Raw genomic sequence first — 21,395 nt, forward strand, 5'->3', positions numbered from 1 at the left:
GTGTACAGTTCAGTGGTATTGAGTATATTCACACTATTGTGCAACCATCACCACCATCCATCTCTGAAACTTTATCATCTTTCCCAACTGAAACTCGGTGTCTACTCAACAATAACTCTCCATTCCCCATCTCTCCCCAACATCTGGCAGCCACCAATTTTACTTTTTCTATGAACTTGACTACTCCCAGGTACCTAAGCCAACTCATACAGTATTTGTCCTTTCATGACTGGGTTTTCATTTAGCATAATGTCCTAATGTTCATCATCGGTGTAGGATGTGTCAGAATTTCCCTCCCTTTTAAGGGTGGATACTGTTCCATTGTGTGTATACCACATTTTGTTTAGCTGTTCATCTGTCAATGGACAGACACTTTGGTTACTTCCATCTTTTGGATATCATAAATAATGTTGCTGTGTATGTACAAGGGTACACATATATCTGTTCCAGTTATTTTGTATGTATACCCAGAGTGGAATTGCTGGATTATATGGTAATTCTGTCAACTTTTGAGGAACTAGTGATTTTTGGAAACTATAAAATTTTAAAATCCAATGACTCACCTTTTTTGTATTACATCTGGGAAGAAAACAATGATCCTAAGTGTTTGTAGATTTCACTGGCATTAGTCCTAATTATTTTTTAATTGAAGTATAGTTGACATACAATATTATATCAGTTTCAGGTGTAGTGCATAATTACTTGACATTTATATACTTTACAAAATGCTCACCATAAGTGTAATTGCATTTGTCACCATAAAAAGTTATTACAATATTATTGCCTGTATTCCCTATGTTGTACTTTACATTCCCGTGACTTATTTATTTTATAACTGCAAGTTTGTACCTCTTAATCCCCTTTGCCTATTTCACCTATTACCCCACTTCTCTCCTCTCTGGCAACCATCAGTTTGTTCTCTGTACTTACACATCTGTTTCTGTTTTGCTTTGTTTTTTTAGATTCCATATATAAGTGAAATCATACAGTATTTGTCTTTGTATTACTTATTTCACTTAGCATAATACCCTCTAAGTCTATCCATGTTGTTGCAAATGGCAAAGATTCTTTTTTATGGCTGAGTAATATTCCTCTGCACGCACGTGTGTGTGTGTGTGTGTGTGTGTGTGTGTGTGTGTGTGTGTGTGTACCATCTCTTCATCCCTTCATTTATGGATGGACATTGAGGTTGCTTCCATATCTTGCTTATGGTAAATAATGCTTTTGAACATTATTTCCATATGAATGCATATGAACATAGGGGTGTGTTTATCCTTCTGAATTAGTGTTTTCTTTTCTTTGAGTAAATACCCAGAAGAATTGCTGAATGATAGTTCTACTTTTAATTTTATGAGGAACCACCATTCTGTTTTCCATTCGCACCAACAGTGCATGAGGGCTCCCTTTTCTCTATATCCTACAACCTGCTATTACTATGTTCTTCACCAAATTCTGTTTTATTTTATGGAGCATTTTCCCTGTAGATTCTTTTAAATTTAGTAACACAACTGATGGCATGTTTCCTCTTGCTGCTTTCAAAAGACTTGAGTTACCCTTTTCCCTCACATATTGGTTTTTTCATCGTTAGCACTATCATTAGCAGAGCTCTTCTTGTATGACCTATTTTAAGTGATCACCCACTTATAATAAAACCCTAAAAGGAATTATAGGTTATAGGCACAAAATTAAATGAAGTGCAGCATAGTTTACAAATACTAACAATACAGTGACTCTGGAGAAGCCAATCTCTCAAACAAAATAGGCTACATGCGCAACAGTTCTTTTCCTCAGTGGTATGATAAGAAGTCCTAAAACCATGTCATCCTGAACTCATCATTGCCATATAACTTTTATTAGATCCAGTTAATGCTGCAAAAACATGTAGTATGGGTAATTATGTAACTACCCTATCCTCTCAGCTCTAAGGCTGTTTATTCCTTATGCCTTACTCATCAATTCTTTCTTTTCCTAGATTGGGAGAAATCAAGGATTAGTTCTGCCACATTTTTTTTTCTTAAGAATTTGTGTTTGGGGAATTCATCATTTTGGGGATTTCAATGTACAGGTCTCTGGGCAATTCACTGCTGAGCTCCATGCTAGTTATCTGAGGACCATTTATACTTCCCTGACCCACTATCACCTCACAGTTCATGTCCTCTGCCCTTATACCATTTTCCTCCTAACTTTAAACTTTCATTTTTGTACAATTAGTTTTTATAAATAATTTGAAAAGTCACAAAAGTATAAAGCTTACAATTACAAACACTAAATCCTTGTTTCACACTTTCCCACCCTCAAGAAGGCCACCACGAAGTTAGTCACCACTTTATTTCAGCATCTTCTTACATTTACCTCTGTATTTCTAAATAGTGTGCTTATATTGCTGTTTTTTACCCTGATCTGAAATATCTTGATTTCCTGGATACAGACTATTGTAGTTTAAATCCCAGTTCTGTATTATGATCTTGTACAGTTCAGTTAACCTCTCTGTACTTAGTTTCCTCAACTGTGAAACAGGGATATTACTGCCTAATTCATAGGTTGAGAGAGAATAAAATTAGTAATATATATAGTGTGTTTCAAACAGTTTGGTCCAGAATATGTGCTATATTTTAGCTGTTATTATTAACGATAATTTCCTATTATGGAAGATAAAGATTAAATACTAGTAATTTTTAACCCCATCTTCACAATTTCTAAATATACCCATATTTAATATTTATTTATATTATTATCTCTTAGTCCATTTGGGCTGCTGTAACAGAATGCCACAGACTGGGTACCTTATAAACAAAAAGCTATTTTCACAGTTACAGTTCTGAAAGCTGAAAGTCAGAGATCAAGATGGTCAGGTCAGGGCCCTCTTCAGGGTTGCAGCTTTTGGTTGTATCCTCATGTGGTGGAAGGCAAAAACCTCTCTGGGGCTTCTTCTGTCAGAGTACTAAGCCCATTCATGATGGCTCTGCCCCTTGATGTAATCACATCTGAAAGGTCTCACCTAATTCCATCACCTTGGGGATTAGATCTCAACAAATGAATTTTGGAGGGACACATTAAGACTATAGAATTATTATACTGAAAATATTGCTTTTATCTAAGTCATATAGAGTACACTATGTTTGCTTTGCCTTTCTTACACAACTGGTTTTTCTGGAGCTAATAGTGTTTTTCTTTTTTTCTTCAGTTTGTTTAGCTTTTCTATTTCGGACTCAGACTTTCTAACAGAACTGTAAAACTTCTGTTAACATTGTCTGATACATAAAGTGACCCCTAAGTTTTATTTTCTTCTACATCCTTCTGGTGCAGTCTATCCTGCTCCAGTGTGACCTCCTGCTCTACAGGGCTCTTGCATGGTTGTGTTTCTGGGATTTGTTTACCATCATTTCAGTAATTCCTTTTGTTTTATTCCAAGTTTGTATCACATGTTCCACTCCTTTTTGGTTTATTTCCTTGATTGGATAAAGCATATCCTTTAGATGGCTTCCTGAGAAAGAGTACACAAAAGGTTGATTTTTTGAGGTGTCACATGTTTGAAAATGTCTTTTTTTAACCTTTATTTAATCCTTTAGCTGATGGATGATTTGGTTGAATATATAATTTTAGATTGGAGATTATGTTCTCTTAATTTTAATATCATTGCTTTATGGTTTTTCAGTTTCCAGTGTTCCTGTTGAGAAACAGATGCCATTCTAATTTCTGATCCTTTGTGTGTCTTAGTCCTTATTTGCCTTTTCCCCTCCCTTCAGCCATCTTGGAACTTCCGTAATGTTTTTATTCATGCTGTGAAATTTTATGGTTATTTTATATTTATGGTTTAGATCTTTCATTAATTGTGCTGTTATTTGGTAGGGCCCTTTAAATCTGAAAATGCGTGAATCTGGAGTCTTGTAACTTTTCTTACCTAAAAGAAGTCCTCTTTTATGGCCCTTCCCAAGATACTAGGCCTCCTGGATCTATCCTGTGTTTTCTTGTCTTTTCTTTCCTTTTCCACTTTTGTATTTTTTCCCCCATTTTTAGTATTTTTTTAAAAACCATATTTTCAAGTTTTTCTACACAGATCTTTTATCCAATTCAATGTCCAGCATGTAGAAACACCATGGGAAATGTATCCCTGAGGGTGAGGGGTCAGGTCTCAATGTCACTGGCATGTATACTGAATGTATACCAAAAGGCATCTTACTATACACTATTCCTAAATTTACCAGATATACATTTGGTGTCATTTATTAGTTTCTGTGCTCATACCAAACATACCACTAAGTTCTCTTAACTGTTTTCATGGTATAGCTCTTCTGTCCCTTTCCTGCTTACTGCTCATGCCATAGGTCTTGATCACTCCCTTCAGAATTATTCTAACAGTCTTTGTTAGACTTTTTGTTCTTATTCCTCTGTGTTTGAATCATCTTTATTTATCATTTCCATTATCAAAAGCCTAGAGAAAAATCTCCAAGGAAGAGGAGAGTAAAGGACCATAAGGTAGCCTCTGCCCATAGCCATTAGGTAGGATCCATGAAGGAGATATTTGAAGAGTAGGAAGATAACCAAGATAGTACAGTTTTATGGAAATCAATAATTCATTTTAAGGAACAGGAAGGAAATGAGAAACAAGAAGAGGGTATCAAAATTACATGCTTAATTATAATCCTAACCTTTGATCATTTAAAACAATTTGGCAAATGATACTACCCTATGGGATGTTAAACTGAGAAAGTGTATTAGTATAGAACCTAGAATGCTGGTAGCAAATGGAGTGAGAAAAATGAAACTGGTTTCAGAGGGAAAAGAGTCAAGAGAAGGAATAATTTTTCCTCCAGTATAGGGAAGATGTATATGTATTTGGAGTCTGTACAAAGGGAGATACTGAAAAGGTTATTGAAATACAGGAAGTTTAAATTTTGGAGGATATGGGGAGGAAACAATAATGATGGTATTGTTAGGGGCTGAGTAAGGATGAGAATGTCCACAGATGTATTCATTTTTGGATGAAAAGGCAGGAAGATGGAGTTTTTCTACTAGATGGTCTCTGTCTTCTCAGTAAAGTAGTTGGTGAGGTCTTGTGCCAAGAAGAGTGGACGGGAATTTTAGGGAGTGCAGAAGGTTTGGAATAGTTAGTATTGGAGGGTATATTAAGGAATCATTAGGAAATGAAAAGAATTACCAAGTGGCAGAAAAAAACCCAGTTGAAATGTCTTTTATGAAATGGTGGTTATTTATATTCCAAAGTGAATTTGAAAAACCAATGGAATTCATAAATATAGTTGCTTGAGTTGGCATGAATTTTGTAGAATGAGGTCAATATGTTGGTATTTTTACATACTTTAGCCCAATGACCATGGGTTCAAGAATTTTATGGTAAGTGGGTTCCAGTTTTCTTATTCTTTAAGAACAAATCAAAATAGTTCCTATAATCACCTTCTGAACAGCATTTAGAATTGTATTTTAGGAATGTTGTGTAATTAATTATTATGAACTATGTATGGTTTATATATATAATGTGACCTGAATTGCTTTTGAATATTGCTATTTTGTGTGTGTGAATTATTTTTGTACCTATGTTTACATTCTTTGAGAATAGGATCTAGGATTAATACATCTCTTTCTTTCCCTCATCCCATCCTGTCACACAGTTGCATAGTTAAACGAGGTGTTTGATTAAAGTGGATGGTAGAATGTGTTGTATATATTTTAATTTTTAAAAGAAGCTTATTTTTCCTTTCCACCATTTAATGTATGTTAATTTTTTTCCTGATGTAGAAAAATCCAGTTACACTCTTAAAGGAATTGTCAGCAATAAAGTCTAGATACAGAACGTTGCATGTACGCTTTAAACCAATTGCTGTTGAGCAGAAAGAAACTAAGAGCCGCATTTGTGCTACTTTCAGTAAGACTATGACCATGATACAAGAACTACAAAAGCAAACAGACCTAGAGGTAACATTTTCAGATTGACACGTTGGATTTATAGAGTTTTAATTCTGAATATTGCTTTGAAAGATAAATCCCATGAACTTTTTCATTTTGAAATTTAGCAGTCAGTTTGAACTGTTGATACAAAAGAGATTTTCTTGATTCTCTGAAGTGTGATAGTTCTTATCTCCTTTTATTGTAAAGAGAACATGTGGACTTACATGGTTAATGAAGCGGTGTGCTGTCTTGGATTATGTAGCCATAGCAGAAAAGAAAACTTGCTAATACTTAATTAAATCTACCAGCTCTGCTGGTTCCTATAAGAACTAGTGAGACTGAAAAATCTGGAAAGCATCTATACCAGTAACTTTTTCTTTTTAGTTTTCATTTTATAATTTGGGTTGTTAGGCTGGGGTAAGTCTGACCTTCATTCTCTCCCTCCATTTCCCATCCCCTTTTCATTTAGTATGAGAACCTTTGTAATTGTGAGCCTCTATCACTGATGTGTACTCTTCAGTATGTATCTTGGAGTAGAGAAAAGAATATAAGTTGTTGACCTAGGCACTAAAACTTGAACAGCTAAATGAAGGATTTGGTAGCATTTTAATTTACTAATAAGGCAAAGTTGGGGGCTTTCAAAAGAAAAGATAGTCTATATGTAGATGCAATCAGAGTATAACTTAATAACTTGTACCAAAGATGGCCAATAGGTTTTTATCTTTGTGCCAACTCCAATCAATTAACTGTTAATAACTGCTTAGAGTGCTATATTAAGGAACTGTGTCTGGGCATGGCAGAAGAGCTCTCTGCTATGGGCATGCTGCTAGGGGCAGCATACATGGTATTTATTTGCCAACTCTGAACTGAGTTATAGTTTAAGTTACTTGAATTATGGGCTTTTAGGGAGAATAAATCTCAAAGATTGATTATCCAAGTCAATTTGGTCAAGAATTCTTTATATTACCAATGGAGGAAAAGAGAACAATACCTGGTTAAAATTATAAAATGATGCCTTAGATACATTTGTTTTGTCATAGGCAGGTGAATAGTCGAGGAGGGAAGAGCAATTCAAAGGTGCATAGAAGGAATAGGGAGTAGGAATTCAAAATAGTAAGGGTGGTGTCATATGCTAATAAATAAAATGCAGAAAAGGTATGTATATAACCTTTTATGAATAGAATTCAAGTTCATTTTATGTGATCAGAGCCTGACAATGGAAGCATATAAACTTCTTCTAAGGAAACAAATCCTGAAGAGAGATTAAATATAATTCTGAATGTACATATTAACATATATGTATAGAAATCCATAAATTTATTGAAGCATGGAATAAATTTGGATGAGTGAACAAAAAGAAAAATGGTACTTTTTATTTTAACTAAAAAATGTCCCTGCTGGATATAACAGATGGTAGATTTTTAGATAGATTACAAAGTGTTACAAAGTGGTGCAGGTATTCCACTGATGCTCTGAATGAAATATTTGTATTAAAGAAGAAAATTTTCTCCAAATTTTAGGCTAATTCCTAGGAAAATTCTTTTAAGGTTTATTAAACAGATGGTCTGAAAACTTGTGAACAGTGATTACAAAGAGGAACATGGATTCATGGAGAACAAAGTCTTGTTGGAATAATACCATTTGGGGATAGAAGAGGGAAATTCTGTTAACTTTTTTTGGTTACAGTAAGGCATGATTTTCATTTTGTGCATGTGACCATTTTGGGCAAATGTTGGCTTGATCACCCAAACCAGCTGGGTTGTCTAATAGCCACATGTGCTATGTGAATTAAAATTAAATTAAAATTTAACACAGAAAAACACCAAAGGCCTATAAACAAATTAATAGAAATAATAGGAGTCTAGCAAGATGTCTGGCTTTAAGATCAATATACTATACAAAAATCAATTTCATTTCTATAAATTAGAAACAAATAGAAAATGTAATTTTAAAAAGACATCATTCATAATAACAAACACTATAGATTATTTTGGAATCAACTAATAAAAGATGCACAAGACCCTAAATGCAGAAAATAAAAAACTACTGAAAAATATTAAGGAAGACCCAAATAATTGGAGGATGTCACATGTTCATGAATAGAAATACTCAACTTCATAAATATATAAATTCTCTCTTAAATCACCTATTATTCAGTGAAACTCCCGTCAGAATTCCAACAGAGTTTTCACAGAACTTGACAAACTGATCCTAAACTTATAGGGAAGTACAAAAGTTCCAGAATAGCTAACATTCTCGTGAAGAACAATGGGGAGAGGAATCACTTGGCTGATGAGATATAAAGATTTGTTATAAAGCTATAAAAATTAAGACTGTAGTGTTGGCACAGGAGTAAATAAATTGATCCATAGGAAAAAATAGCCCTGAATCAGACGCATACAGCTATGGAACGCTGATTTAGGATCAAGATGCCATTGCAGATAAATGGGGAAAGAAAAAAAGAAATTAAATAAAATTAAATTCTTCATCTGCTGATAGGACAGTGCAGGTAGAGAATATTTTCAGCTTCACAGAAAGTTCTGTTGGACATTGCTGCCCTAGAGATTCTGGTTCTGTAGGCATGGGGTGTTCCAGATTTGACAGTTTCTCTAGAGATGACCTACATAGTTAGGCAGATTTGTAACTATTTCAGTGCTTCTTTAGGCTGTTCTGTTATTTCCCCCATTAACTCCTTGTTTTAGCCAGCCTGTATTTGGGTATTCTGTGAAAGTCCCTTAACAACTTCCCTTTACTTTTACTCCTGCTGCTTTTGGTGATTGTTTTCTACTTACCTTCTCCTGTTTGCTGTTTGTTTTCTCAACATCTGTTCTCCTTTCCTGTCTAACAGAGTACTGACATTCTTGAGATGTGTGCCTTAGGTAAAGTTGGTGGCATCCTTAGGTAAAGTTGGTTGCATCCGCAGCCTCAGGGGTGTACCTGATTGGCAAGGGGAATAGATTTTCCTTTAACTAACATTGATTCAGGAATGGGTTTGTAACCCAGGTGACATGTGAGGTGGGAAAATCTGAAGAGAAATTAGGAAGTTTTCTGACTGCTGACAGACCCCTGCAAAGAATTCTTCTCTTCTTTTAAGCATTGTTTATAGATAAAAAGCCTAGCACTACTAGAGCCATTTTCCTGTCAGCCTGAGCTGACATGAAAATTAAATTAAAGCCATCATCAAGGATATCAGAACTGTGAAAGGGCAAAAATTGAGTCCTTACACTGTTGAGCTGCTGAATGAACAAACCCTGAAGTCTGTCCTTCTGCATTTATTGTGCTATGATAATAAATTTTCTCATTATTTATCCATTTTGAAATGTTTCTACTTGCAAGAAAAGCATCTTAACTATCCTTCAAAATTTATTCTCTACTTCTGAGGAAACTTCTAGACTACTTTTGTTCATATTTCTTTTTCAGGATATTTTTAGAATATGTCATTCAAATGTGACTTCTTTGGTTCTGTTAAATTACAGTCCTAAAATTGCCTGATTTCCTGGTCTTGTTTCACCTTAGTCATGTTTTTTGGAAGCTCAAACATCAAAATTACCTTGTATGTACATAGCCAAGTATCTATTTTTTTCCCTGACTTCCTAAATTTGTGATCATATACATAGTACCAGCTTAAGGAAACATGTATTGGTATAACAAAGCAGAAGTTGACTAAATTAATTTAACAGTCTTGAAAAGTTTTTGAAATAAGTATTTTGTTATTTGTTTTCTAGCTATCACCACTGACCAAAGAAGAGAACACTGCAGCAGAACAATTAAAATCTTACATGTCAGACTTATGAAGAAATGAACTTGCAAAAGGGAACTCTAATGGAGAAGAGATCAATTCCAGGTTTAGGACTATGTCTTGCTAGCATTTAATGACTAGAAGTGAGGGAATAGCAAAGGAGATTTGGCTTAGGTGACTGCATAGTGATGCCTTTCATAAGAGAGGAGAATATAAGAAGGGCAGATGTTACATGAATAAAGTTCAGACATAAGGATGGAATGGGAATAAAGGGCTTTTTTTAAATGGACACACACACCTATTGTGATTTCAGGAAAAGAAACCTCTTAAAGCTATTTTGTATCTGTTTTTGTATAATCAGGATAACAGACATCCTTGCCTATTGTAAAAGAATATGTACTATCAGTCAGTCAAATGTAAATGAACATGTTTTGGTAGTTAAAGGATAGAAAAAGCTATTTGTATTATATATTACATATATGTATATAATTTTATTTTTGAAAATTTTGATTGCAGATGTGGTCACATTATTGGTGCTAATATGAGACTACTAGTATGTGGCCTATAGTCTCTTAAAAAAACCTTACTTCTCTGTGGTAGCCTCACCTTCTTTCCTGTTACTTCTGCCTGTTAATACTGAGCAGCATGAGCTCTGCTTTCAAATGTTATTTTAGCCTGTCCCTGTTGTAAATCAACACTACCTTTGTTCTCCTTTAGCCTATATTATTGTGATTGTTCTTTCTATATGAAAGCTAAGAAAAAGAAATCAGAGGACTTGCCAGTTGTGCGTGTGTATGTGTGTGTGTGTGTGTGTGTGAATTTCCCTATTTATTTTAAAGTAACTATTGGCAATAAGGTAATTGTCCTAAGTAGGGATAGATTGTGATACAAATGTTAATCACAGGGCTATTTATAATAGCAACACACATACACACACGTCTGGCTAATTGCAGGTAAACAGGCAAGTAAATCATGGTGTATCTATACAACAAGATGTCAGATTGCCAATAAATTATTATTAAATGTTCTGGGAAATGCTGAAGCTATATATAGCAGGGAGAGGGGAAGCAGATATTGCAGTTTTGTAGTTAAGATTGGGCTTTGGAGTTATATCTGAGATGTAAATAGGTTTTAAATTCTAGCTGTGTGACCGTGAGCTGATCATTTCTTTTTGTCAAAATGGATGGAAGAATGATGGGATGGTAAAGTGTTTGGGTTTGATATTGAGTTATTCTTCAATAAATGATATTTCCACATATGTAATAAAATGAGACATTGAAAAGACTAAGGAAAAACATGTCAAATGTTAGTTCTGCAGGTCGTAAAATTATATTTTTATGTAAGGAAATTGGTTACAAGCATGTTTTTGTCCATCAACAAACTTATTAGTACTTGACAAACAGGATTGAGAGAGTAGCTTCAGTTAAAATTGACCTGACTAGTTTGAATATTCGAAGAATGGAAAGCTCCCCTCTTTTTAAATTACAGAGAAATAAGTTACACCTTAGTAAAATAAGTTAATTTTCTTCAGTACTCAGACACTTTATTAAAGAAGTTAATGGGATGTCTCTGGAAGGTCATGTTGATTGGTGGGACTGAAAAATAGTATCCCAAAGTATCATGAAGAGGTCATAGCAAGTTTCAGGTGTGAAAGTGGTTTTGCTTTCTATCAGGAAAACCTAGATTTTACTATTTTTCCTCTGACTCCCTTCAGTTATCTTCTAAATATTGGTTCTTCCCCTCATAGTCTCTTCGAACTTTTTATATTTGTTTCCAAACTTCATTTATTGCCTTTAGGTGGCTGATTCCCAAATACAACTACTAGATCTGGATTCGTATTTTCCAATAAAAACCTCTATTTTAATAATCAGATCTAACATATCCAGAGCAGTTACTGATTTTGTTATTTTGTTAATGGCCACTATTCTGTTAGCTGGAATTAAAAGGTTTGTATCTCTTTATCCTAATAAATAAAGTCTATATAATTGTTTCTGAAATGTTCAGAGTATCCAGCCACCACTTTTTCCTCACTCTTACGACCCTAAATTTAGATATTTTATTTCTCATCTGGATAATTGTTTTCTTCTATGTGACTACAGTGTTTTTATATCTTAAGTTGTAAGGAATAAAAATTTTAATTAGGTTGCATTTAATACTTTTAACTTTTAAGAAATTAAAAAATAAAGTATGCTTATTCTCCAGAAGTAATCTGCAAACTCCTGAGGATTCTAGGTGGATGCAAATTAAATTTGTTTTACCAAAATAGACTGATAACAACAACAAAAAGGCTGATACCATACATTGTACTGCAGCTGCACTTAGTTTTTTTTCATTTTAAATATATTTTGACTGTCTTCATGTCACACATCTGCCATTCTTATGAGTGTACTGTAATTTTTACCATTTCCTTATGGATAGTCATTTAAACTTCCTAATAGGCAAGTTAGAAGATGGGGGGAGGAGAGCATGCTGGGGGAGAGCAGAAGGGTCAGCTCCTCCTTGTGGAATTGTGAGGAGCAGATCACAGGTTTCTCAGTCCACAGGATAGTGTAGCATCCTGCCAACTAAATTGTTTTCGCTTAAGTTAGCCAGAATCTGACTTTGTGCTTGCAACCAGTAACTTGTAATTAGTTGTAATGTTTCATTCTTGTGAGCTACTGCATAAATCTTTAAACATTTTTGCGTTCTTGGACAAACATCTATTAGAACCTATTAATACTTACCATGTTGTCTTGCCAATGGGTTTCAGCCCTGGGCAAGTTCGCTATGGATTCAATGTGACCAAAGAAATTGACAGTAAAACGTTCTTGGGGTGAAAGGGTTATACCCAACTTTATTTCCAGGTGGCAGGTCAGTCACTAACATCCCATTCACTCAGAGCGAGTCTGCATGCAGCAAGCTGGTCTCTGCCTCTGGGCCCGTCTGCCTGTACAGCCGTCCTGCATAGTCGTCCCGCACAGCCATCCTCTGGGCCTCTGCACAGCCGTCCCTCACAGCCGTCCTCTGGGCCTCTCTGCATAGTTATCCCGCACAGCCATCCTCTGGGCCTCTCTGCATAGCCGTTCCGCACAGCTGTCCTCTGGGCCTCTGTCCTCAGCGTTGCCACCACTCCAGCCTCTGCTCTCTGGTGGCCTTGTCACCCTGCCTCAGTGTCATGCCCAGAGCACTGGGCGGAGCTCTTTATATAGAGTCAACAGGCATGTATTGCCCACAGGTGTGCAGTGAGCTAGTCAACCACGGCCAGGTGAGAATCCTGGCCACAGGAACTCCATTTTATCCACGCATGTATTTGTAGTTTTTCTTGTTTTCAACTGTACTGGGTTGCAAGGACCAATTCTAATTACTCTTGATCCCAAGTGCAGTACTGTACCACAATTTTTTAAATAGAGGTGAAATTTGCAAAACAATTAGCCATTATTAAAGTGTATGACCAGACATTTTAGTACAAATGATGTGCAACCATCACCTCTAGTTCCAAGACGAATTGATTTTGGTGAAATTTTTCGGTCAGATTAATCTTACTAAATTCTTTGTCCGTGAGTCACGTAGTTAAAAAAAAATTGTCCACTACTTAGGCGAAAGTCCAAATGTTTTGATATTCTATAACTTCTTTCTAGATTATTATCTCGTGCACTCTAGGTTGGGTTAAATGGAATAACTTAGCAACAAACCAGGACGGAAAAATTAATGATTTGACACAAGCCCTTTGTTTTTCGATTCCCGCAATCTTTAAACATCTCTTAGGCTAGAAAATCGTAGAAAGCAGAGGCCAATATTGGGAAGCTGAATACAGCTGATACCTTTTTGCCCTTTTCATAGTCCCATGGCAACAGCTCCCTTCAAGCTGCAGGAGATGCAGGGCGGGCTGTCGTGGTGTGGGTCGGATTCTGCAGTCTGTTCCCATCCACTCACTCGAAAAAAACCACGGTTCTAGGCCACAATGTGGAGCTTTGCTTGGGTAGGTGTGACGAAAGTCTTTAAAAACCTGGGAATCTGGGCTTCCTCCAAGAGAAAACCACTAGCTACGAATCCTCTGCACCACGTTTCTCAAGGTGCTGGTTTCTCAAAGTGCCGGCCGCCTGCAGCCAGATCGCCCAGCATGGTAATCGGAAACGCCGACTTGGTGGAGCCCCAGCTTAGAATCACGGTGCCTGAATACCTAGGGACGTTACTCCGAAACCTGCATTTCCCACTAGCACTCCAGGTGGCTCCAGTCTTTGGCGCGGAAAAGTTTGAGACGAGTGGGCCCTGCCCCTCCCCGGTGGGCGGGGCACAGCGAAGCCGCACACTCTCCGCGGCCTGCGCGAGCCTGGGGCCGAAAGCACTCAATCCTGCGGGAGCAGGCCGCCAAATCTCGTGTGTGGCCCACACCGCGGGAACTACCGCCTCTCGGCTCCGCGCCCGTAACGAGCGCCCTGCGCGCATGCGCGCTACGCCTTTCCTCGGCGCCGCGCCTTCCGCTGCCCTGGTTACCGTTGGTGTTTGCGAATTTCCTGCAGCACCTTCTCTGGAGAGCAGCGCCGCCGGGCTCCAGCCTCAGTGCTATAGGCCCGCGCCCGCGTCACGTGGGCCGAGGCTCCCTCGAGGTGGCTGGCGGGCGGCTGAGTCCAGAGGAAGGAGCTGTGGCCGCCAGTCGCCGTCCCAACTGCGCCTAGGGGCAGGCGCGCGGATAAAAATGGCGAAGTGGGGGTAGCTGGCGCCAAACCTGAAGCGATGGGGCGTGCAGGTGGGGCGGTCGTCGGAGCTCCTTGACGTGGGCGCCAGGCTGTTCTCGGCGGCAGTCTGATCTGGCGACCTCGGGCCAGCATCTGATAGGTCGGACCACGGACTCCGCGGGTCGCCGAGGCCCCCGCCGAGAGCCGGAGGCAATGGATGAACAGAGCGTGGAGGTGAGGGGTTGAGAAGCGTGGTGGTTAGTCTCCCCCAGCCACCCGGTGAGCGTTCTTTATTTGGGGAGCCTTGCCCTAGTCCTCCTGTAGGGCACCTCCACCCAGCCGCTGAGGAGAGGGTTGGCCGGGTGCGAAGGACGCCGTGTTCGTTCTGTAGTTCTTTGGGTGCCTTATGCTCAGACCGTTCCCGCAGTCAGGTGGTGCGTATCCTGGCGTTTTCGTGATGTCTTGGCATCGGAAACTCATCCCCACTGGGATTTTGCAGACCACAGCTTGTGCAGAGCAAAATTGCAAATTCATTAGAAAGACCAGTTTTGCTCGGGTCCAAATCTCCCTCCGAATGGATAATCACTCTCTCCCAGCGGTATATTTGCAGATTTCTGTCCTTTCATTGAATGAGGATGACTCATTACTGTCATCCTATTTGACTGTAGTTTTCCAGAACAACCTATTTAGCATCTGACTCTTAGAAGCTGTGATTTCCAGTGGTTGGGATATTTATGTAAAGTCTAGGAACATTTAAAAGGATTGCTTATTGGACGTAATTATACAGTAATTGCCAACTTTTGAACCTTCTAAATACTAAAATAACTAAATCCTTGCTCCTTAGTAAGGATCAACTGTGTTACTGAGCTCTCGACTTCAAACTAGTTCACCCAATGGTCTTAATGTCCACCCCCCAGCATCTGCATCTCACAATTCTTCCTGACCCTGCAGAGGTTACAGTTAGATTCAGGAATAATTTTCTCCTTAATTATTCATGTGAAGTATTATAAAGGTTTTGTAACCTTTTCTTGGATTTAGGAGTTTAATGCTCCTGAAACTGAGTAAAAATAAATGTGAGTACTGTAAAAATAAAATACATAATAATCTACATTTAGTTATATCTGTTTTCTTGTCGGTTAACTTCCTAAATGAATTCATCTGAAGCTTCCAAAGATAATACTGTTCCATTTATTTAAGTTTTTTTTCCCCAAAACCTTCATAGAGGTACCATCAAAATTTTCAGTAGGGGCATAATCTTAGCCTCAAATAAGTATCTAGTTGGTTGCAGCATTAATGCAGAAATTGGGATTTCTGGATTCTGAAAATTAGTTTATTGATCAGAGTGTATGGCCATTAGGATATCTTTTTTAAAACTTTTAAAAATTATAAAAGCAATCCAGCTCCCTTGGGGAAATAGCAGAAAAGGCAAAAAGTTAATGTTTATTCAGTCATTTAGTCTGCCTTTTTTTCTTGCTGTTATATACCACAAGTATTTTTTCTGTATTATTCAAGAAATATTCTAGTGAATCATATCTATGTCAACTGCCATTATTTAATGTTTTCAACCTTTGTGCAGTAGCCACATTCTTGCCATTATAATTAGTGCTTCAGTGAAAATATTTGTATGTAAGTCTGAGTTTCATATCCTTTCCTTAGAATAGAAGCACAGGTGAAGCTTAGAAAAAAGAAAGCACTTTTTCTAGATGTTCTGAGGTATGCTGGATCTACACTAGCCCAAATCCTGATGTGCAGTATAGTTAAAACTGAGATGTTATCAGCCCAAAATAAATATGGAGTGAATTGTTTTAAGCATACTTTTTACTCTTGATTCAGTAACCTAAACTGGTAGGCCTTACATCTTTTATTATTTTCAGAGCATTGCTGAAGTTTTCCGATGTTTCATTTGTATGGAGAAATTGCGGGATGCACGCCTGTGTCCTCATTGTTCCAAGCTTTGTTGTTTCAGTTGTATCAGGGTAAGTTGTATTTCTTCTTACATGCATTCAGTGTATGCAGGATATATTGTGAAAAATAACTGTTTCTCTTATTTTACATTTTGTGTTCTTTTTTTAAAATGTCTTAAATGGATGTTCCTTAGTAGACCACCAATGCATATTGCTTATACTGAGATGAATAATCATCAAATAATAACTGCCATGAAATGTCTGGATACCAAAGTCCACTGTAATTTTAGTATATTTACATTATTAAATCACTGCACATTTAATAAGTACTTATAAAGTGCTTGCCTGCATTGTGTTTGGGTTTGAGGGATTCTAAGATAAATGAAGAAGTGCTTGCTCTGTTAAATCTGATTGAGAGAGTGGACTTTATGTTTATACTGAAGAATGTGTAGTGTCATAAGGCACTAACAAAGTGCTGTGAGACTCAGAGGAGGGAGAGTTTATACTTGTTTGATGGGTAAGATGGAGAATAAGCTAGTAATGGGTTCAAAGGCAAAGAGTAAAATCATGTAATTTTTTTCTGGTATCATTAATATACAATTACATGAGCAACATTGTGGTTACTAGACTCCCCCCATTATCAACTCCCCACCATATACCCCATTATAGTCACTGTCCATCTGTGCAGTGAGATGCTATAGAGTCACTACTTGTCTTCTCTGTGCTATAAAATCATATAATCTTATACGTAAAACAGATCTTAGAGATGAATGTAATCGATTTCTTTAAAACTTGAATATAGATGAACCCCTCAAACAAAATTATGAGGAAGCCTAAGATATAAAACAAAACATCTCATTTTGGTTGTATGTGTGGCTTCAATAGCAAATCTGCAGACCACAGTTGAAAACTGCCCTGCCCGCATTACTCTTAGATTATTTCCTTTACTGAGAAAATCAAACCCATCTAACAAGCTCTTCACCCTAAAATTTCTCTGTAGTTCCTTTCTCTGGCCTAAGGAAGATAAATACCCTTTTGTCAAGAGTAATGTCTGTAACACTTAAAATCATTTCTTCAGTCACACAGCTAGCAAATGACAGAGCTAGATTTGAACCAAGAAAGTCTGGCTCTAGAACCTGTATTTTTTGAAATGTGTGCAGAAGATGTATGTTATACATTATGCTAGTTTCCTAGTCATAAACTAAGAGACTGAATCTTAAGTTTTGTTTCCTCAGTTATAGAATGTGGGTAAAAATATCTGCCTCATGGGATGGTTGTGCCATTAAATGAAATAAGCTGAATAGTAATTTAGGAACTATAAAGTACTGTCCACTTGTAAGGTGCTATTGTTAAAACAGCAACTAATACACATATCATTATTTATGTTTTATAAATGGTGAAACTGAAGCTAGAAAAAGTAATTGGCTTGTAGTGTGGATCTGGACTAAACTTTTTTGATGAGGGTTTGTAATGACCTCTGTTTATTACCTTATACTTGTTTGAGTCTTTATTTCTTCACAGTTTCTTCTTCCTTCTCCTGCTCCTTAAAGGCATATATTTCTTTTTTCTTTAATTTTTATATATTTTTATTAAGGTATCATTGATATACACTCTTATGAAGGTTTCACATGAAAAATAATGTGGTTATCACATTCACCCATATTATCAGATACCCCACACACCCAATTGCAGTCACTGTCCATCAGCGTAGTAAGATGCCACAGAGTCACTACTTGTCTTCCTGTGCTACACTGTCTTCCCCATGATCCCCCCCACACCATGTATACTAATCATAATAACCCTTTACCCCTTCTCCCTCCCTCACCCCTCCCCTTTGGTAACCACTAGTCCCTTCTTGGAGTCTGTGAGTCTGCTGCTGTTTTGTTACTTCAGTTTTGCTTCGTTGTTACACTCCACAAATGAGGGAAATCATTTGGTATTTGTCTTTGTCTGTCTGACTTATTTTACTGAGCATAATACCCTGTAGCTCATGTTGTTGCAAATGGTAGGATTTCTTTCTTTCTTATGGCTGAATAGTATTCCATTGTGCACATGTACCACATCTTCCTTGTCCATTCATCTACTGATGGACACTTAGGTTGCTTCCATATCTTGGCTATTGTAAGTAGTGCTGCAGTAAACATAGGGGTGCATGCATCTTTTTGAATCTGAGAACTTGTTTTCTTTGGGTAAATTCCTAGGAGTGGAATTCCCAGGTCAAATGGTATTTCTGTTTTTAGTTTTTTGAGGAACCTCAGTATTGTTTTCTGCAATGGTTGAAATAATTTACATTCCTACCAGCAGTGTAGGAGAGTTCCCCTTTCTCTGCATCCTCGCCAGCATTTGTTGTTCTTAGTCCCCTCCTTCAAATTTAAATGAATAATCTTGCCGGTTTGAGTATTCTTGGCTTGAGGCCCTTCTCTTTCATTGCATTGAAAAGATCACGCCAGTCCCATCTGGCTTGTAAGGTTTCTGCTGAGAAATCTGATGATAGCCTCATGGGCTTTCCTTTGTATGTGATCTTTTTTCCTCTCTCTGGCTGGTTTTAATATTCTGTCCTTGTCCTTGATCTTTGCCATTTTAATTATTATATGTCTTGGTGTTGTCTTCCTTGGGTCCCTTGTGTTGGGAGATCTGTACACCTCCTTGGCCTGAGAGACTGTCTCCTTCCCCAGTTTGGGGAAGTTTTCAGCAATTACCTCCTGAAAGACACTTTCTATCCTGTTTTGTCTCTCTTCTTCTGGTATTCCTATAATGCCAGTATTATTCCAGCAAATGGTCACACAGTTCTCTCAATATTCTTTCATTCCTAGGGATCCCTTTTTAATCTCTGGGCCTCAGCTTCATTATATTCCTCTTATCTAATTTCTATTCCATTTACCATCTCCACTACATATAATCTGCTTTTAAATCCCTTCATTGTATGTTTCATTTCCCATATTGTATTCCTGAATGATTGAATCTCAGTCCTGAGTTTGTCCTTGAGTTCTTGAATTATTCTCTGTACCTCCATGGTTATGATTTTTATTTTGAAATCTCTTTCAGGAATATTGGTGAGTTCAGTTTCACTTTGGCCCTTTTAGGTGTTTGTGGGATTTTGGTTTGACTCAGGTTCCTTTGATGTTTCATATTTGTATGTGGTGCCCTCTAGTGCCCAGAAGCTCTACTCTGGAGCTGCTAAGCCCCTGGAGCAATGGCGGGGGTCACAGGAGAGTGGCTTTCGTGCCTGTGAGGAGGAAAGAGCTGTGTCCTGCTTCCTGGCTGCTGTGTCTGTCTCCACTGCCAGAACCAGTGGGCCAAACACACAGGTTTAAGCCTCTACTTTGCATTTGTAGCACCTGTAGGCAGAGTGTCCCTCTGGCTGGCCTGACGTGAAAGCAGGGGCTGCCATTTGTGAGCCGGTGCTGGCCAGCCGGTAGGAAGGCACAGCAAGCTGCATATCACAGTGAGGGGCCTCAGAGCTACATAGCCAGCCAGGGTTGCCTGCATAGCATAGCCAGTGCCTGAAGCTCCTGAAAGTTCCCAACCTTCTGGGCAGAGTGTGCCTGGACAATTTTGTCTACCTGTCCTTTCTCCTGAGCAGCAAGCTCTGTTCAATCCCTGCCCCTTTAGCAGCCCTCTCGCTTTTAGGAAGTCTCTGCCTGCCTTTCTTTTGTCCCAGAGCAGCGGATGTGGATCCCTGTTTTCCACAAGTGGCTGGAATCTTAGTCTGTCCAAGTATTCTGCTTATCTTAACTTCCCAACCACACTAATCTCCAGAGTACCATACAATGTAGGTTCAGGCTCCCAGAGCAGATCTCCAGAGCTAGGTGTTCAGTAGTCCCAGGCCTCCACTCCCTCTCTGCTCCATTTCTCTTCCTCCCGCCAGTGAGCTGGCGTGGTCAAAGGGCTTGGGTCCCACCAGATCACAGCTTTGATACATTACCCTGTTCTGTGAGGCCTTTTCTTTTCTCCAGGTGTATGCAGTCATTTCTTTCCTGTTGCTGTTTCAGGAATAGTTGTATTATATTTTCGTATTATATCTGGTTTTGGGAGGAGGCATCTGTCTCACCCCTCACTGCCATCTTTAATACCTCCCCAAAGGCATGTATTTCTTAAATATTGCTGCTGGCATGTGATACTCCGAAGTTTCTTGGAAAATTTCATCTGTTTTGGGGAAATTTGATCTACTCTTGCTGATTTAACTTTCATCTTTGTATGTATGGCTCCTGTATTTCTTCCTTCAGCTTTGACCTGTATGTGTCTTACCTGATTGTCCTTCTAGCATCTTGGACTTTGTTTCAGATAACATTCTTCCTATTGTTTTCTCAAATTGATTCCTTGAATTTTTTGTTCTCTTCTGTCAGTTGCTCAAACTTGAAACCTCTTAAACTAATGATTTTTAAGTCTTGTCAGGTATCTCCTAGTGTCACTTTTGTCTGTCCTTCCTTCCTTTCCATTACTCTTGCTACCGTCCTAATAGAGAAATACATGCATATCATTTTTTCCCTCCCAGAAGCATCACAGATTTATTGCCTACAGGATAAAGGCTAAGAACATTAGCCTTACATTCAGATCATACAGATGATTTGATTCTAACCTTTCTTTCTAGAGCTGTTTTATTTCCTGAATGTACCATTTATTCATTTGTTCATTCAACAAGTATTAATTGCATGCCTATTTGGAGTTAGGCATTGATTTTCCAAGGAGTTGAGTTATTTACTAGGTGGGATATAGACAAAAACATAAATAGATAGATGTTAGAAACTGGTAAGTGCTATGAAGAAAAATGAAACTGAATAAAAGTATTGAGTGGGGGTTTTGAGGAGGGTATGAGCAGTTGGTAGCTATTTTATGTAGGGTAGTGTGGGAAGGTCTTCCTGAGAAGATGACATTTGAGCAGAGGCCAGAAATATGGGAGTGATTTGAATACCTAGGAGGAGAAAAACCCAGGCAGAGAAATCTGAAGGGGCAAAGGCCATTAGAAATATGTTTAGAGTGTTGGGAAATAGTAAAGAAGCCAGTGTGGCTGGAGCAAAGTGGACAGAGGAAGAGCGGGAATGGAGATGTAGATAGGGGTCTTTGTGAAGACCTTTGTTTTTAAGTATGATGGTAGTCATTGAAAGCTTTTGAATGATATGAATTAATATTTTAAAAATGATCACTCTGGCTATTGTGTGGAAAGGAAACTAAGCAGGTGGGAGAGGAAATGAG

At 38.0% G+C, this 21,395-nt stretch overlaps 2 protein-coding genes across 11 annotated transcripts in view; both read left to right on the top strand.

The window, feature by feature from the left end:
- SKA2 (spindle and kinetochore associated complex subunit 2) overlaps positions 1-11,809 on the top strand; it is a 29,365-nt gene extending 17,556 nt beyond the window's left edge. For 8 of the 9 annotated variants that reach the window (XR_008997325.1, XR_008997327.1, XR_008997328.1 and 5 more), the window contains 2 exons: positions 5,755-5,931; positions 9,630-11,809. Coding sequence is in view for 2 of the 9 variants with exons in the window: in XM_057501311.1 (XP_057357294.1) it covers positions 5,755-5,931; positions 9,630-9,698 (246 nt within the window). In the remaining 7 variants the exon portion in view is untranslated. The remainder of the gene's footprint in view (positions 1-5,754; positions 5,932-9,629) is intronic. The other variant, XR_008997329.1, reaches the window with a different exon arrangement.
- Positions 11,810-14,124: 2,315 nt separating this feature from the next.
- TRIM37 (tripartite motif containing 37) overlaps positions 14,125-21,395 on the top strand; it is a 160,559-nt gene continuing 153,288 nt past the window's right edge. The window contains exons 1-2 of one of the 2 annotated variants that reach the window (XM_036879658.2): positions 14,125-14,532; positions 16,173-16,274. In XM_036879658.2, the coding sequence (XP_036735553.1) occupies positions 14,512-14,532; positions 16,173-16,274 (123 nt within the window). In that variant the 5' untranslated portion in view covers positions 14,125-14,511. The remainder of the gene's footprint in view (positions 14,533-16,172; positions 16,275-21,395) is intronic. The other variant, XM_036879657.2, reaches the window with a different exon arrangement.

The sequence above is a fragment of the Manis pentadactyla genome, chromosome 4, assembly GCF_030020395.1.
Source record: "Manis pentadactyla isolate mManPen7 chromosome 4, mManPen7.hap1, whole genome shotgun sequence".
Classification (NCBI taxonomy): Eukaryota; Metazoa; Chordata; class Mammalia; order Pholidota; family Manidae; genus Manis; species Manis pentadactyla.